General features: G+C 39.4%; 1 protein-coding gene across 4 annotated transcripts in view; it reads right to left on the minus strand.

Moving 5' to 3' along the window:
• The window catches only part of CNTN3 (contactin 3), a 333,748-nt gene that overhangs the window by 132,851 nt on the left and 181,453 nt on the right, over window positions 1-19,444 (minus strand). For all 4 annotated transcript variants that reach the window (XM_027585016.1, XM_027585017.2, XM_027585018.2 and 1 more), the window contains exon 5: window positions 12,478-12,573. In XM_027585016.1, coding sequence (XP_027440817.1) covers window positions 12,478-12,573 — 96 coding nt within the window. The remainder of the gene's footprint in view (window positions 1-12,477; window positions 12,574-19,444) is intronic.

Here is a 19,444-nt window from a genome sequence, read left to right on the forward strand (position 1 = left end):
AGTGACATCCAACATAGCTGCAGTCAACCCACCCCAGAGAACCTACGAAACAGCAAATAAACCTTCATTACTGTAAACCACCAAGACTTTGGAGTCATTTGTTACTACTGCAAAAGAACATAGTAAAAGTTGACTGATACAGGGCGCCTGGGTGGCTCAGTTGGTAAAGCGACTGCCTTCGGCTCAGGTCATGATCCTGGAGTTCCAGGATCAAGTCCCGCATCAGGGTCCCTGCTCAGCAGGGAGTCCGCTTCTCCCTCTGACCCTCCCTCCTCTCATGTGCTCTCTCTCTCTCTCTCTCATTCTCTCTCTCAAATAAATAAAAATCTTTAAAAAAATTTAAAAAAGTTGACTGATACAAAGGAAACTTCATCCATAAATAGTGAAAATACTCTCTATGTGTTTAATATGCAAAATGTGCCTGTGTCTAAAGAATTTAAGAGGACATTAGAAAAAACACCATGGTGAAAACTATAATCAACAAATGGAAAATATGTGTGACAAAAAACTAAATGAACTAAAAAAGCCTCTGTATTTTTCTATAGTTAAAAAATGCAAATAAAGTAAACGCTGTTAAAAGGTTTAACGTGTAAGAGGAAAAAAGTTATCCAAGCCTCAAAACTTGTCTGTGCTCATTCATTTGCATCACTTGGCCGGCCCCTGCAGAATATGGAAAGGTGAGTACTGTGGCATTTCTGTGAATCTAAGAACTGATTCTTGTAATCTTATTGAAAACGTTGCACATGGCTCATTTTACAATTTCTTAGAGTTAAATCCTGGTATCAAAGTCCAACTTGCTATGATTAATAGGGAAAAACAGTTTTTAAATAAGAGTGAGGCCAAAAAGAGAAAGTGATCAATTTTGAAATTCCCTCCCCACAAGATCAATCTGGGTTTTACACTAGACAGATATACCCCCTTGAGATGAAACACACACACACACGTACACACACACACAATAACAATGAATGGATCCAAACTACTCGGAGGTGAGATGCCAAGCAATGCCCAGGAAGACCAAAGGCTAAGCAATCTTTACCAACACCAGTAGTGGCGCTCAGTTCATGTGACCATCAACAATCACAGTTGACCTTGGGTGCCTACCAATAGTTCCACACCTGGGAAGGTGAGTGAAAGCCAGAGAATATTCAGTTACACATGGCATACTAATAACCATATTCTCTAAGGCAGCTAATGTTAATGAAGAAAAAACTCAGCTGAGATAGGAACTGCCTAGCTTATAAATAAATGAACATCAATGTTTTATATAAGCCAAGAATTCCATTTCCCTTTCAGAGTCTAAATTGTCCTTATTAATAAAATTCAACCACTGAAATATTCAATGTTTACACTTTCTTCATCATAAACGATGAAGAAATATTCCTTGAAATATTTCTTTAAAACATTTAAGTTTTTATGACTTGATGACAGTGTGTCTCAAAGTGTTGCTCAAAGACCATCTGAATCAAAAATCCCCTGAGTCATTTATAAAGAGTGCAGATTCCCAAGAAAGACCCCGCACAATTGAGTCAGAATCTCAGAGACTGGGATCATGGAATGAACATTTTAAAGAAGCTCTCCAAACAAAACTTCTCACATAGCCACTAGAGTTCACAAACAAGCCCTTAAGACATGTGACTGTATCTTATGTCTCAGGTCCTCATATGCTCATTTTCAAAAGCACAGATCTAATGAACTATGGCAGAGACAGGTTAGCCATACTTCCAACCTGTTCTCACTTCTCCCTTGGCACACACCTTTGCTCTCAGTGTGACCATGTGACTGGAGACCAGTCAAAAGAATGGGCACATAGGTGGGATGCCTGGGTGGCTCAGTCAGTTGAGCATCCAACTCTTGATTTTGGCTCAGGTCACGATCTCGGGTCATGGGATCCAGCCCTATGTCAGGTTCCCTCTGTGCTTAGAACCTTCTCTCTCTGCCCCTCCCCCCCATGAGCACTAAATAAATAAATAAACAGGGCGCCTGGGTGGCTCAGTTGGTTAAGCGACTGCCTTCGGCTCAGGTCATGATCCTGGAGTCCCGGGATCGAGTCTCACATCAGCTCCCTGCTCAGCGGGGAGTCTGCATCTCCCTCTGACCTTCTTCCCTCTCGTGCTCTCTATCTCTCATTCTCTCTCTCTCTCAAATAAATAAATAAAATCTTTAAAAAAATAAACAAATAAATAAAATCTTAAACAAACAAAAAAGAATGTGCACATAGGTAACATATGACATCTAGACCTATTTCATAAAAACCACCCATGTCCTGGCTTCTTTCACCCTTTTCTTTCTGCCAGCTTGAGGGAGACAGAGGCAATAACCATAGATTTTAGATGTTGTAATGAAGGGGCATAAATGGATGGAGCCAGAGAGCTTGATTTGGACCTTATCTAAACAAGAAACACAGTTTGGTTTGAGCTAATCTATTTTCAGGTTTGTTACCGTAGGCTCTTGTAATCTTAATTAAAACACCAGGTCCATATAAATGTATTTTCATGGCAAACCATGAATGCAACCAATATTTAGCTCTTCCTCTTACCAGTACAGAGATTACTTCTTAGGACTTGCCTAGTACTACTGTGGTGTCTGTTTTGTTTTTAATGACAAAAGCACCAACTAATGATCATCCTCAATTTCTGCTTAGAATGTTAGGAAACAAAGCCTTTACCATCCGTGATTTGCACTAAATTAACAACCTTATTTTTACTTAACGCAGAAACCATCTGTCAGAGCTCTGCAATTTTTAAATAAGTTCTTGTTGAAGCACTTATCACTATACCGGTGGATTTAAACTTCCAGCTTATGCATGTAATTTTCTTGATGGTCTTAAGTCTCCTTCTGACTTCTAACTGTGGGTGGATAGACTCAGAGCAAGGAAAACTCTGCAGTCTTTAGAGTGGGAGAAAATGATTTTCTCATTGTACTATGGAAGACCATTTTGGGGATCTGAGAATGAAGTAGAAGGGAAAAGCATGAAGCCTGCTGCTGTGATAATCTATAAGTGGAATGGGGCGCCTGGGTGGCTCAGTTTGGTTGAGCGTCTGACTCTTGATTTAGGCTCAGGTCATGATCTCAGGGTCCTGGGACCGAGAGCGTCATGTGACTCCATGCTCAGTGGGGAGTCTGCTTGAGATTCTCTCTCCTTCAGCCTCTGCCCCTTTCCCTGCTCATCCACTCGCATGCTAAACAGTCCTTAGTCTTTACTCTGTCCCTGGTCTCTCTCTCTCTTTTTAAGGTTTTTATTTATTTATTTGAGAGAGAGAGATAACAAATGAGAGAGAGAGCGCGCACAGAAGGAGAATAAGAGTGAGAAGCAATCTCCCCATAAGCAGGGAGCCCTATGCAGGGCTCAATCTCAAGACCCTGAGATCATGACCTGAGCTGAAGGCAGATGCTTAACTGACTGGGCCACCCAGGCACCCCACCTGGTCTCTTAATCCCTGGCAGGGCTGCATCTCTGCTCCATGTGCAGTTTTCTTGGCTGCCTAGTCTACATAATAGAAATAAGTCTGTCTCAAACTCCAAAATTCAGAATTATTTCCTGTCAGGTCAAATAACAAATTTCCAGGAGAGAGCATCTGATTGGCCTAGCTTGTGTCAGGTGTCCTTCTCTGGGCCAGTCAGCCAAGGCCAGCTGAAACATGCTCCACGTAGGTGCAGCCCGTGGGGCAAGGAGTCCCTGGGGAGAGTCAGTCACTGATGCTTGTACAGGCTAGGCACCTCAAAGCCATCCCCATTCCTCTAAGTGTCACTGTGTTGTTAAACAAAAAATAGTCAAGTCTTCCATCCCCAACCACAAATTACCCAAGAAGGAGGGAGGAAATCCAAATATTTTCTACAGCCATGTTTTCCAAAGTGGGGTACAACTATTCCAGGCAAGAAAATCCTCCGGAGTAAAAGAAAAAATACAATAAACTCTCTTTATAGATTTACTTTTATTTAAATATTTTATTTTTAAAGATTTATTTATTTGACAGAGAGATAGAGCAAAAGTAGGCAGAGTGGCAGGCAGAGGGAGAGGGAGAAGCATCTCTCCCCTGAGCAGGAAGCCCAATGCAGGGCTTGATCCCAGGACCCTGGGATCATGACCTGAGCCGAAGGCAGATGCTCAACCGAGAGACCCCGGCACTGCTATTTAGATATTTTAAATTTTTATATTTTTCCATATAGTAAAAATACTAAGACTACAGTACATTTTTTTGTCTAATAAATAAATCAGACATTTCAAACAAGTAACATGTATTACCTTTGTAAACCCTCACAACCATCCTGTAAGGATAAGTTCTATGATTATTCCCTGTTTACAGATATGAAACAGATTCAGAGGTTAGGCAATTTGTCCAACGTTTGTAGTAATGTCAGAGTTAGAACTGGAACTCAAGTAAGCTAGCTATTAGATGCCTGGTTTGTACCCACTATGCCTCCTAAGTATGTCTGGGAGAGAAAGAGCTAGAGAGAGAGAGAGATGAGAGAGGGAGAGAAGTATAGGGCAGAGGTGCTTATAAACATTTTAATTATGTATTTGCATACATCAAAAGCTCTGAAGAATGTTAGAAGGCAGATAATACGTAAATCAAAAAACTGAAGCCTCTAATTTTTGTGAAGACAGAAAAATTTTCCTTCAAAAAGCAAGAGATCTAGGTCTGAAGCCCAAATCTACTATTGTGTGGCTTTCAACAAATCACCTAACTGCTATGAGGTTCAGCTTGTCCATGTAGAATAAGAGTAATACACCCTTCCTTGATATTATGAACAATAAGCCCAGTGTCTGATTGAATAATGATACTATTACTGTTATTTCAGGGCTAACCAGTCATCAGCAAAGACAAGGAGATTCCTATTTATCTTTCTATTTCTTACACACTTTCAGGATTTTTCACTTGGGGAGAGGTTTGGGGTGAGGTTCAACAAATATTGATTTGAATACATTCCTATCAGTTTATCAACAATGCTCTCAGTTTTTTCTCTACTTAATACTAAGAGTATTCAACTAAAGGGCTATATTTATTACAGTAAGATAGTATTATAAGACATAAAACATCTTCTATACATCAACAGATATTTGATGGATGCAAGAGTAAATCAATGAATGAGTAAAATGGATGGATGGATGCATGGATGGAAAAAAGAAAAAAGAATAAAAGCAAGGACAATAGGCAAAAAAGAATAAAAGCAAGGACAAAAGAATAAAAGCAAGACAATACTCAGTGAGTATTTCTAATTCACAGATTCCATATTCAAGTGCTTCAGAGAAACAGGATTTTTCATCTCCACTTCCAACTACAAACAACAGATATTTTCTTTAGAGATCAAAATATTTTGCTTTATCCACATAATAGCAGCTGAGGTTTGTGTGTCAACTGACTCAGAACATACTTGTCTGAATGTTACTACGAATTTGTTAATATTTTGGACTCCTGCAAATGTCAACAGTCACATGAGAATTGAGATGGATTCAAAAAAGAGTTTTACAATTGTGATATATTAATCATTCCGTCTACAGATGGATTCTCTAGCGTTTGGCATGACATGTTAACCTACCCATGTCCACTCCCCTCTCCCCAGTGAGGAGCAACACGTTCAGAGTGATACACTCTAAGGCACAGATGCTTATTCCTCAGGAATCCACCAGTCATCTGCTTTATCTTGATCTCACAACTTGTGATGGCATAAATGCCTGTTAAGATACAACTTTTTCAGCTCTAGGGAAAGGGAAACCACTGGGTTCTCAGAGAAACACTTCACACAGTCACCAGTGATGCAAATGTGATGGAAGCCAAAAAGTGCATGAACCCAATCTGTATTCTTTACTTCAAAGTGTTGTAAGAAACTGTTGTTTTAAGTTTGACGAAATTACAAATATATACAGTAGAGAAGTGTAGTTCAAGGAAAAACGAGTGTCTAAGACAAAATGGTGTTACATTCACAGATTATTTGTGGAAGTTACTGTTTTGAGTTAATCACATCAAAAATCCCATCAAAAAGCACATCAAGGTGTCTTGTCACCTTAATGAAGGGTCTAGCAACTGGACACGTCTTTTCAGAAAATGTCTACTTGGCACCTTTTCTTCAGGCTTGTCCTGTCTAAGCTACCTGAGATGACTTTTGCTTTACAGTCTTGAGGAAAGAAAGTAAAAACAAACAAACAAACAAACAAAACCCAAAAAACACAGCCAAAGATGTTGATACAGAGGGTGTAAATCCCATGCCATCTGGTTATGTTGCTAACAGTTCTCACCTCTGTCACACCAGGATTTACAAAGCAATTTTTAGCACTAAGTCACTTCGGCCTTCACTACCTGCTGTTTGGCATCTCACATTGTCCTTTGAACATCCCAAAGGCTATGTTGTTGTAAGTGGATGGCAGTGTCCAGGGCTGTCATTTCAAGAAGAGCATGCACACAGCACAGACACGGGAAGCTGGATCAGAGACCAAACACGGCGAAAGCCTACAACCTGTTCCTTACTCGGAATTAATTTCATCAGCCATCTTCGGATAAAAATCAACTCTTAATTAACAGGTGTGTATGCAATAACCTGATCAGCCTATGAATGCCTGTATAGTTAATATTTATCATGAAGTGCCCATGAACTAGTCTTCTAATCTTATTTATAATAGGGTAATTTCTCTGCTGCATTTGAATTTCTAATGATTTTATAGTGATACCAGCAACTGCATGGTAATTACACTAATTCCCAGCTTTTCACGCTGTTGGTAACTAGATTAATAATTAAGCTACAGATAATCCATGTCCAGTCTCTTATTTTTGACTTGTCAATTCCTAGTTTTTCAACTAATTTTTAAGAGGATGCTAATTCCTCTTGCCTTGGAGAGCTACTGGGTTGTTCTGTAGATAAGCCAGCCAATGGACAGGAAGTGGCAGAAAAAAAGTCACAGAATGAGTGGAAGATAAGACTCCTCTCAAATGACAGTGACCTGTGTTGCTTAGGAGTTGTAGGGATTCCGAAGAGAAATTCCTAATTGTCACCTACCATGAAACAATTTTTCCTTCTTATTGGCATGAAATAAACAGTGACTGCTCTTAAGCAAAGCAGCCCCGGGTCGCTGCCACTTCCTTATAAATTATCTGCATAAGTGAATTATAGGAGTATAAATAATATATGCAGTTTCCATACTTTAGTACCCTCATTTAGGCTTTTAACATGTAGAATTCCCTAGTCTATTTTGGGAGAATATTTCTGATTTTTCTCCCAAATGAACAATAGAAAGTAAACAATTTATTCACAAGAGAAGAGATTTTAACACAATTTTACTGTGGGCCAATAATAGAAGAAATAAAAGCCAGGAAATTAAAAAAAAAAGGTAAAAACAGCTATTGTGACCTTCAGTAAATAGCAGTGAAGTAGCTCTTATAGATCACATTGCTGGCTACAGGAAAAACACAACCAAAACCCAAAGAGAACACCTTTGGTGTGAGTCCCAACTCCATGACCTCCACATCACCAAATGAGGAATGTCTTTCTAGCATAGGACCCTTTAGAGACTCCTAAAGTCCACCCCCCTGCAAGAAGAAGGCAGAAAGCAGTGTGGGAAAGATAAAGCTGTTTGGGGGCACATTACATTTCTTGATGATGAAAAAATGCACAGCACACTGTAACTAATGTGTCTTTGTGCCTTGATATTTTCTTTCTATTGTGATTAAAAGAGTAAAAGCATCATCTCACTCAGAGATCTGAGACATTCTCAGAGGGGTTTTGCAGAAACTAATACACCCAACTGATGGCTCCCATCAACACCTAAGGTACTTCATGTCATGTAATTTAATTTCAGAATCTGAAGAGTTTGTTTTTGGTGAGGTTCTCTATGAATACTTAGATCTAAACTAATGTCAAGTTCAAGGTTATGTTTGCCTTTCACATCACACCTGGGAGGTTAGAAGTCATGAGATAAAACCATGATTGCTTCCTATGCTTGGGACTCTGGACCCTTCATTTCAAGGGCAACATTAAAAGGGCAATCCCCTTACCTCTAGGACTTGGAAACAAAGAAAGGCAAGAGTTTTAGGATACATTACATATATATAAATCTGTTGGAGACCAGGAAGGTCACCAAACAAGGGAATAAATCTGAGTGAAGAGCATCTTGAGAAAGACTCTTTAGGCATCTTGTGAAAGACGTGAAAGAAAAAAGAAACAGTGATGTCCTCGGTGGGGAGGGGTGATATTTTGGTTCTGAAATTACGAACATATTCTAGTGTTTAGGCCAAGAAACTGGCTCAGGAAAAAGGAAGGAGTTTGAGGGCAGAAGTAGGTAACAGGGAAATCATCAGGGACTCCACCTAATGGAACAGAGAGGCTAGGCTGTTGCTATTCAGAGTGTGGCCCATGGGCCAGCAGCATCAGCTTCATGAGAGAGATTACTGAAAATGCCAGAACCTTAGGCTCCAACCCAGACCCAGTGATTGAGAATCTGCATTTCAGCAGGTCCCCAGTTAATTCATTTGCCATCAAAGTCTCAGAAGCACTGGACTAGGACATACGTGAGTTGGGCATGTGGTTGAACTCTGGGGAGATTTCTGCTCACGGGAACTTTGGGCATTGCTGATTTTTGTGTTTCCTTCAACAATGGCCTTGAATATTAAAACAAAACCACGAGCTCTGCTGTATCTGATGTGAAATGTCAGAAGCCCTTGGCTTAGGATAGTGACACTTTCACTAAGGACTTTGTGCCTCTGTACCACAATCATTAAGAGAATGACACCTGGGGGCGGGCCTGGGGTGCGCCATAATAGAAGAAGCCGTGGCACAGGACTCAGGCATTGAGGGTCTAATTCTACTTCTTCAGAGTTCTATGATTTTAGGAAGACTACTTTCTCTCTGAACCACACTTTGTGAACTCCCAAATTGTAGCGCTAAGTTAACAGCTGGGTGGCTCAGGGCTGAAGCTTACTTTCTGGCCTCCTGCCTCATCTCTCATTTATAAGCAAGAAGTCTGGGCTCAAGGCGTTCAGGTATTGGCTGGGTGGGAGCTCTGCCTCTTGGCATCTCCAGAACTGAAGCTTCCCGACCCTTAGATTGTCACTCAACCAGTTCCTTTTCATACTTTTAACCAAAAGAATCTTCTAGCAGATGATTTCCATGAAGAGCCAGCACACTGTTTAGCTTCTGAGGAGGACTCCATAAGTAGAGACTCCTGAGACTAGGGCCGTTCTTTTACTATTACAATGATTATTTTGCCATTCTGTGCCTCCTCTGTCAGGGTATGACTCTGCTAAGGAATATGGTGGATGAAGAAAATACGAAGGTGTCGTCAGTAATTAGAAAATAACAACATAATTAAACATTTCCAGCCACTGAGAAGGGACCAAGAAGAAACGGAAAGGAGTGAATGAAGGTAATGCAGAATGGTGAAGACAGAGAAAGGCAAAGTGCATGTCTCACAGGGTCCCAGGGTGGGCCATGAGTGCCACATATCACATGACTGATAAACCCTGGTGTTGCAGCTTCAGCTGTTCTGTGACCTGCCTCACACCCTTCATCGAATGACAACTCCCCAAGTCAGTAAGGGCTGGGAAGCAGGGCTGCTATCGGCTGCTACGGTTGGAGTTCACGCTCATCTGTCAGTGCCTGCACCTGGCTGGTTGGCACCCAGGGCATACTGGTTGTTAGATCCTTGGCCCTCTCGAAGCAAAGTTTCCAGTGATTTCTCAAAAAGCCTTTATAACTGACCAACTCTAAAAAAAAGGATTCCTTTATTCATTTCATGAATGTGTGCATTTGTTCAACCAATATTCACTGACTACTTGTTACATCAACCAGCCTTGTGCTGCTTGTTAAATGCTTATTAAATTATTTTCATATGTGCTGACGCTCACTTTCCCTTGGGTACAGAGCCAACAGTGACCTGGGCTCTGTCTTCAAGGAGTTCACAAGCCAATGTGTCACAACAGTCGATGTAAATTGTGAATATCTTAGCATTAAGCAAACTTGGATCAATGAGAATCTTGTTTTCAGCATCGAAATCTGACACCCCAGCCCTGATCATTTTCCTGCACAATCTAGCACTGAGGAAGGTATGCTTCTGTTCAGTTCTTTACAACTGCATGCATGGTCTAGCTTCTTCAGTGCTAATGTGTCATATCTGGGGAAGTTTCTTTCCTTCTTCATCTACAATCCTACTTGACTTCCGCAGTCACCCCAACCTATGTGCTCTAAAAAATGAGAAGAGAAATACAAGAAGTCACCAACAGTTCTCCAATTGCACGATATTAGAAAAGATTCATCTTTTGGAACATATTTCATCCAACAGCTTAGTCAACAGAAAGGTCCCTTCTTTGTTATCAGCAAATAGATCTTATCATAAAAATACTTAAGGCTCACTCAGGATCTTAAATCAGGCCCATATTTCCAAAACTCACCACAGACAAGATTCTCTACCTGTTATTCTATATTTATTTTAAAAATAAATTTATTTTGAAACTTCCTTACAACATTTAGTTCTAGCCATTGATTCTTTCTAATACATTGCCTCTTTTTTTGCATAACAAAACCCTCTTTTCTTTTAGAAAATAGGTCTTTCTCATCAGTAGACAGAGCTGACCCTAACTCCCTGCTATAGGGATCATCTCCTAAATAAGGCTGATTCAGCTAAAATCGCGAGCCACGAGCATTAAGAGACCACAAGAGCTCGGAGTTGCTGGAGGCCACCTTTGACACCACCAGGAGTCGACGTTACATGGAATCAACACTGAGGGAAGCAGAACCAAGAGATATAAGGAAAGGATGGCTGCTCATGAAACTGGTTGAACCCGTGGCCCCAGCAGAATGGGAGACTGGGTTCTCAGGGAGCAGAAATGAGGCAGAGTTTGGGATAAAATATGTTTATCAATGATCAAAACTTGTAAAAGGAAAGAAGCAGGGGCAGGACTAGGAAGAGAACGAAGTCCAACTGTGGTATGATCCAACAATCCCCTGGACATGTTCGTAGGAGGCTCTGGAAGGACTGCCCCTCAGAACTCCCTAGTCTTGAGCAGAAAGGGCTGACCTTTAATTCCTGCCCTGAATGAACAATGAGTCCAGATGTGGGCGGCTGCAGACAGGGTGAGACTATGGGCAATTGGCACTCCACAGCTGAGGAGATTGGGAGGGAGCTGAGACCTAGAGGCTCTCCACTGACACCGCTACCCACAGTGAGGCAGCAAGTCTTTCTGGGCGGTGCATCTCTCCGACAACCCTACAGCTCACCTAGAAGCCAACTAATCATCCCAGTGATGTGGGGCCAGGAAACTTCCCATTTTCTTCAAGCCAGTTTGAGCTCAGTTACTTCTATCGGCATTCAAGAGACTCCGTTTCCCTTCCAAGTTAAAATTCCTTTGGAACTTCAAGATTCCAGAAAATATACACTACCAAAGTAGATCGGGGAGCCCAGTGTAAACCTATATCCCCAACACCACGGCAGTCATGTCTGCTAATCAAGCCCTACCCTTGCAACCTTCCCTTGGCTCATATACTTCAAGTGATAAGATAGTGAAAATGGGATGTGTTTGTTTTATTGGACTGAAGGTTTGGTGATTAAAACGACAAGTCACGTATGTCACAAAACAAAGTCCATCATATTTTCATTTGAATAAACTTCACTATGATGGGAAGCGTTCTCAGTTTTGCTTCTGGTCAGGAAGATCCTCTCTAACCTGTACGTCTCTCAGTAATTCCCATCCTCTCAAGAACAGAATCGTTTGTTTCTCCAAGAACAGTGATTTATACATTAATAATGACCTCTTTGTTCCTGCAAGTGACCAAGTTTGCAGGAGTAAGCATGAGAGTAAAATCGAGCCAACACTCCAGGCTCTTACTGGGGAGCAAAGCTTATTAAATTATTTTCAGATGTGAAGTTCATTTTCATTCAGGTAGCTATTTTGTTAAGCTTCTGAATTTTCAGCAGTATTGCAATTTATACCAATGTAGCATAAAATTTGTAATTCCAACACCCCAATGAAAATGATGTGAATATACATACACGTATCATTTTCATATGTATATCATATGTAAAGAGATCCAATAGCATATATTAATCATCATGTTTAAGTGTATATGTTTAAGTGAGAGAGACAGAGGGGGAGGGGGAGAGAAAGAGGAAAAAGGAGAGAGTTGGGGGGGTGGAGACAGAAGGAAACCACAAAGACTCCACAAAGACTTGAATGTATGTCATGGTCTAAAACTAAATAACAAATGATATGGTGTAAGAAGCATTGCTCAGCACCATTAGGTAACTGAAACAAACTGGATCTCACTTGCCTTTACAACACTCCTTGTTGTAATAAATTACGTTTATAAACTTCCCTGGATGAACTATCTTTTGTAGAGTTTCTTATATTCCAACTCAGTTGACAGAATCCAATACTTGGGTTACCAATTTTCTTAGGGTAATTTAAGGAAGCAATAACAGTACATACGCTGTTGGTCTTGCACCGAAACTTATTCAGTAAATATAAAAAACACAAACAGACCACTTCTTACCTCCAGAGTGTGGCGGTGGGCCACAGAGCAGGACGACTCCCTGGCCTTCACGCACGGACACCGTACTTCTCATTTTGGTTTTAAAATTTTCAAGATCTGATTGGAAAACAAAACAAAACGGAATTTCAGAAAGGGCAATACAAATTAAAATCTTCACACAGAGACAATCCGATAATTTTTAAAACCCTTTCTCAGGAATCTCAAGAGGAGAACATTTGCTTGGAGAAGGAAAATTGGGATTTTGATTTCTTTATTAAGGCCTCTGAGAAATTCAGCAATACGAGAAGAATATAGACCCATTAATCCTGTGGTGCTGGAACAGTGTCAGAAGTGGCCTGGGCTATCCCAAGGGATAAAGCATACTGGAATGAAATAACCAGACAGTATGACTCAAAGAAGGAAATGAAGTATCTTGAACCAAAAATACACACAGACCAACATCCACATTCGCCATAGTGATTCATCGAATCGTGAAGACGTGTAGCTTTACCTATAAATGAAAGCCAGCTATTCGTGAATTTCTCTCCCAAAATATTTTATCCTAAGTAGCTCCAATAAATTTTATTTTACCTATAAATACTGTTGTTATTCACAAAAAGAATTAAAAACATTCAGATTCTGGTTACAAGTCCTATTGTACCATGCCTTGAAGGGTTCCACACAAAGTAGGTACCACTGAAAACTACCCTCCAGTTAGAACTCAAAGGATCGCAGTCAACTAGGTCCACCTATTTCTCTATATTTGTAGCTGTGAAAAAAATGAAAACCGTTTTTTATAATTGTCCAAAGACTCTTTTCTCCCCCAAGTTTTTAATAAAGCAATCAAGGCAAATGCTATTTGGATCAGCAGTGATTATTATTATTTTTTAAACTGTTTAATTTCTTCCAGTCACAGTCCAGGACAACAAATTCTGATTCTCATTCTCCAGCATAAATTACAGAAGGGAGAAAATTCTGTTGGTTCATTTTGAACAAAGCTTAAGCCTTTAGGGGAAGAAAAGGAAGAAGAGAAAAAAATCTGTTTCTTTGAACCCAAAACTTGTGAACTCCACAGTTAATATACTCAGTGGTGTCACTTTATGTATCAGAACAATTGCACTGTCAATTTGTGAAAGAATACACTCATTTCATAGCTCTTAAGGGTTCATATAAATTACCTATGTGGTGAGGCAGGGTGTCTACTTCAGAACACAACTTGGAAAATTTCAACTCTGCCTTGAAAAAGGTAAAAAGCAAAATAATTATCTTCAAATGGATAAAACTACAGACTGTAGACAGCTATGAATATTCTAAGCACCTTAAATCAGCCTACCAGATTGAATGGAATAAGAGGTCTACTTGCCTCATTTTAATGTTACTGAAAAACAGCATTAAATTACTAGGTTATAAGCATGGAATAAAGCTATTCAGCAAAACTCACTATGCGCACCCATAAAAGAAGAAAATATTGTGTTTCTGCACTTACTTTAACAGGAAGTTCCCCTACAAAAACGATATGATAACACAATATTATATTTTATTAAATTATATATATTATATTTTCTTAAATGTGTAATTAAATGCAAAATAATCAAAACGTTAAAGTTCCTGAAGTGTGCCTGAGCTGGAACTGCAAAACCATACCATCCAAATAAAGGGAGTTTTAAGTGTCTAAAACGTTTCTAAACGTTTTAGATACCTACTTGAAGGGTACATGTGTAACCCAAACTCAATGGAGGGCTGCATGGAATCCATGCTTGGTAAGAACTATATTAGAACAAACTCTCCTTATGAGTCAAAATAAATAAAAACTAAATCCAGGACTTTTTAGATAGAAACTTATCAGAAATTTATTTTTGTCTCCTTTTCAAATTCTGTCAAACTCTGTAACTATTCTGGAACTTCTAATTAGCTGGACTTTAATCACAAACCAACATGATAAAAAAGCATCTACAAAGAAGCACAGGTAACATCATATTTGATGATACAGGACTGAAGGCTTTCCCTCTAACATCAGGAATATGACAAGGAGGTCCATTCTTACCTAACACTCTTGGGATTGTACTAAAAGTTCTAAACACTGCAATAATGAAAGGACAAGAAATAAAAAGGATACAGTTAGGAGAGGAAGAAACAAACTACCTCTATTTGCAGATGACATGTCTAAATAAAAAATGAAAAGGAATCTATCACAAACAAAACAAAACAAAACAAAAAGCACAACTTCTCAGTATAAATGAGTTAAATAAGATAGAGGATATGATTTCTAGACACTAACACTGAACGTGCAGAAACCAAAATTAAAACTGCAAAACTGCTTACAATCATTCCAAAAAAACTGAAATACTTAGGTATACAGATAATAAAACATGCAAAGGATGTATATGCCAAGAGTGGCAAAATACTGATAGAAAACAATCAAATGTAAGCAAATGGAGAGCTGTATTGTGTTCATGGACTGGAAGACTTAACATAGTATGAACTCTCTGCAAACTGATATGTAGGTTTACTGCAATTACTAACAAAATTCCAGCACATTTAAAAAATTTGTTTTGCTTTTATTTTTTGAAGGTACAGGCAAGCTTTTTCTAAATTTTATGTGTAAAAGCACAGGCCTTTAGAATAGCTAAGACCATGTTCACCAAGATGACTAAAGTGGAAATAATCACTCTACCTAATATTAAAGCTTATTTTATAGCCACAATGATCAAGACAGTGTGGTACTGGTAAAGGGATAGATACACAGATCCATGGAACAAAACTGCCTAGAAATAGACTCATGTAAATATGCTCAACTGATTTTTAAAAATTTTTTAATTTAATTTTTATTTAAATTCAATTAACATATAGTACATTATTAGTTTCAGGGGTAGAGTTTAGTGATTCATCAGTTGCATACAACACCAAGAGCTCATTACATCAAGTGTCCTCCTTAATATCCGTCACCCAGTTACCCCATCGCCCCACCCACCTCCCCTCCAGCAAAGAAAACAACAATAAAAATTGACCTAAAACTCACTCATATATGAAAATTAACTCAAAATGAATCAGAAACTTAAATATAATAAAAGAAAACTACAGAACTTTCAGAGAAATACAAAGGAGAACATCTTTGGGATCTAGGGCTAGGCATAGAGTTTTTGATAACAAAAGACTTGAAAACAAGTACCTGAATCATTAAGAGAAGACTAATAAACTGGACTTGATCAAAATAAAAAACTTTTGCCTTTTGAAAGCCCATGTGAAGAGAATGAAAAGACCAGCTGCAGACTGGGAAAAAAATGTTTGCAAACCACTTACCCAGCAAATGAATAGCATCTAGAATATGTAAGTCCTCTCAAAACTCAAATAATAAAAAACAAAACTATTCAGTTAGAAAATGGGCAAGCAACCTGAACAGACACTTCCCTGAAGAGGATATACAGATGGCCAGTAAGAACGTGAAAACATGTTCAGCATCATTAGCCATCAGGGAAATACAAAGTAAATCCCTAATGAGATAACACAGCATGCATATCCAAATGGCTAAAAATAATAGATGGTGACGACACTAGACCTTGCAAGGATGTGGAGGAACTGGAATGCAAAATGCTACCGCCCCTCTGGAAAACAGTTCGGCAGTTTCCTACAAAACTAAACACACAACGACCATATCACCCATTTATCCCAGGAAAATGAAAACATACCTTCACAAAATCTGTATATGAAAGTTAATACAGCTTTATTTGCAATAACCCTAAACTGGAAATAACCCAGACGTCCTGGTTAAGCTAACAGTGGCACAGAGGTATCCTGGACTACTATGCAACAATAAGAAGCAATAAACTATTGATACACTTTACAACTTGAATAGATCTTCAGAGAATTATGCTGCCTGAAAACAAAAAAAATCCTGAACGGTTACATGCTGTATGATTCCCTTTATATAATAAATAAATAAATAAATAAATAAATAAATAAATAAATAAATAAATATTTAGCAATAGAGAACAGTTTGTCAGTGTTTAGAGAGGTGGGAGCTGGGATATGGGTGTGGTTATAAAAGGGTACTGTCAGGGATATTGATGTTAGTAGTGGATACACAAACTACATATGTGATATAATTGTATAGAATCCACACACACACACACACACGAATACATGTAAAATTGGGGAAATCTGAGTGAAAAACAAAAAGAAACTCCAGACCTCCATATTTCCTCCACACCACCTGCAGTCTGGAATGCTCCAAAGCTCCAAGCACACCATGGGGCCAGTATCTCCAAGGCTGGCATCAAAAGGAGGTGTGTAGAGTCAGGAAAGAAGTGCACTCCTCATTCAGACTGCTTCCCCTGTGAAAATTCACACACATCATTCCTGGCATATAAAATAGTCTGCCTTGATGCCTGTCTGTTGATTTTCTGGATGGAGCAGGTTTTCCATGGACTTCTTAAGGACTTGACTTTTAGGTTCATCTCCCCAGGCTGTGGGGAGGAAACCAAGACCATAAGAAACCTGCGATGCATACAAAGAAAAGACTGGGGTGACTCTGATTTCCTGACACTCATGTGCTCAATTTGGAATCCAATTCCACTTGCTACGTATTGCTGGTGCTGGTATCTCCATGTAGATTAATTCAGGTAATCACCTAGCGAGCAGAATATGTGAAATGTTACTGAGTATAACTGCAGGGCTACTGTGAAAGTCTACCTCTGCAGGACTTCAAATCAGCCAGAGTTCCCACCAAAGTCAGTTTGGGAAATGCTGTGTTGAGCCCAATTAAATGAGTTTCTTTATGCAGAGTAAGTCAGAGACCTTAACATAAAATAGGCACTGATGAGGTCTAATAATGTCGGATGGGTATTAGAGTATCCTAAACATATCTGACCAAAGAATTCTGTGTAGAACAGTTTATGTGGAATGCTGCCAAAGGCCATATGTTGAATTAGGTACACATACGTGCAATTGGATATGTCATAAATACAAAAAAGGATGAAAATAAAAGACTGCAAAATAAAACAAATCATTTTTTTTCCCGAAGAGGATTAAAAGGAAGCATAAAAGTGGCAATATGTCAGAAATTTTGACCAGCTGACTGAATGGTCCTAAAACTTAAAAATTTAGAGCTTTGCCTCCAAATACCTTGTGGTCATTTGCAATTAGAGCATGAGGAACTATTAAACATCATTATCGCTGAAAACGGCATGTGAACTTTACTACTTGCGTAACACAATTCTACCTGATGCTATGAGGTGAAGAGTTACTTTTTCAATTAAAATTCAACATATTACCCAGTAGTGATAATTAAATAAACTGCAAAAGGAACACAGGCACAGGCAATGTAATAGTCTTCTGTGCGTCATGCTTTAAATGTCTTTAACGTTTGATGTGGAAATACTTAGTGGTTTGTAGTTACCGAATTTGATCACCACCTGAACAGTGTAAATGACAGGACTGTCTTTAAAAGAATCGGATAGCTTTTAGTAAAAGAAAGCTGTGCACTCCTGTACAAAAGCTAAGAAAAAACTCAATGAACACATCCAGAAAGGCAATAAAAATCAAAATCGCAGTTCGTTAAGGTTTTCATCTTCATCTCCACGGTACCAGGTGTTATAAATAAAGAAGAATCCCAGGAAATGATTCAGCTTCTACTACAAGTGGTAGAATTTCAATTAGTCGAAAAATCCCATTAAAGCATGTGCCACTGTGAAAAGGAAAACGCAAACAAACTGTGTTTGGGAGGATGACCATGAGTTTTCTTCCTTTTTTTTCCTGAAACACAGAAGCCTCCGGAAGATCTCCCAAATCTGAATATTAAGACATAGCCAACTGACGCTCCATCATCTTCGGTATCCGCAAGTCCAAAACCTAACCATCATTTTCTGCTCTGTATCCCAATCCCCAAATTCAAAGTGTCTCCTCTTAGTTTGTTCCCTTTCTTATTTAATATACCAGCCTGATTCTCAAAACATTTCATCAACTCTGAAGTCCCTAAGGGAAAATTCTACTGTGGCAACATGTGTGTCTTTGGAAAATAAAAATGTTCCCTTATGTAAAAACAATGGCTTGTTCAACAAAGTTCACTAGTGTTTCAGTTTCGTTTCTGCAAAAGCAGAGCCACCGGTGATCGAGTGTGTGTGGGAGATGGTCTCGGGAGGTAGGAGGGAGTGAGAGAGGACAGTAAGAAGCTGCTACTAATGTCCAGGACGGCTTGATTGTACAAAAACTTCCAATAAGCTGACAAATGCTGTGCAGAACTGTCATTTTGCAAGATGGAGTCTGGGGCATTTATACACAGGCTCCCAACCGCAACAGCGGAGGGTTTTCACTGAGGGCAATAACTCCTTTATACTCCTCAGAGCTTTCACTGTGAACCTGCAAGGAACTGTCTACCCTCCTGCAAATAAATTAAGGTGTGCAAAGGGGATGTCACATTGGGTCCCAAAAATGTCTGTTGCAAACAGATTTCTTATTTTAAGCCCGGCCTTTTAAAAGAGGTTTTAAAACAGGTGTACTCTTAGTTTCCAAGCAGACTTAAGTATTCAGTATTTTTTAAAGATTTTCTGTATTTGAGAGAGCGAGAGAGAGAGAGAGAGTGTGTGAGCACGAGCAGGGGGAGGGGCAGAGGGAGAAGTAGACTACCCGCTGGGTAGTCTAATGCAGGGCTCGATCTGGGACTCCGGGATATGACCTGAGATGAAGGCAGATGCTTAACTGATGGAGCCAACGAAGTGCCCCAAGTATTCAGTATTTGCTAAGCCTACTTAGCATATAGGGAAGCAGCTAATAAGATCTTAACATTTACAGGAACAGCTTCATTTTGTTTTTTTAAGTACAACTTGGGAATTTTGGCATAAAGGGTGAGTGCCAAGCACGTAAACATATTCTCTAAGACCTTCCACACAGGTATCCCACAGTTCAGCTTCCCTCTGTCTCCCATCACCCCAGTGCTCTGGCACCCCCAACCATCAGCCACATACACTGCAAGAGTAACAAACTAATTGGATTT

The sequence above is a fragment of the Zalophus californianus genome, chromosome 1 (genome assembly GCF_009762305.2).
Source record: "Zalophus californianus isolate mZalCal1 chromosome 1, mZalCal1.pri.v2, whole genome shotgun sequence".
NCBI classification, from domain to species: domain Eukaryota; kingdom Metazoa; phylum Chordata; class Mammalia; order Carnivora; family Otariidae; genus Zalophus; species Zalophus californianus.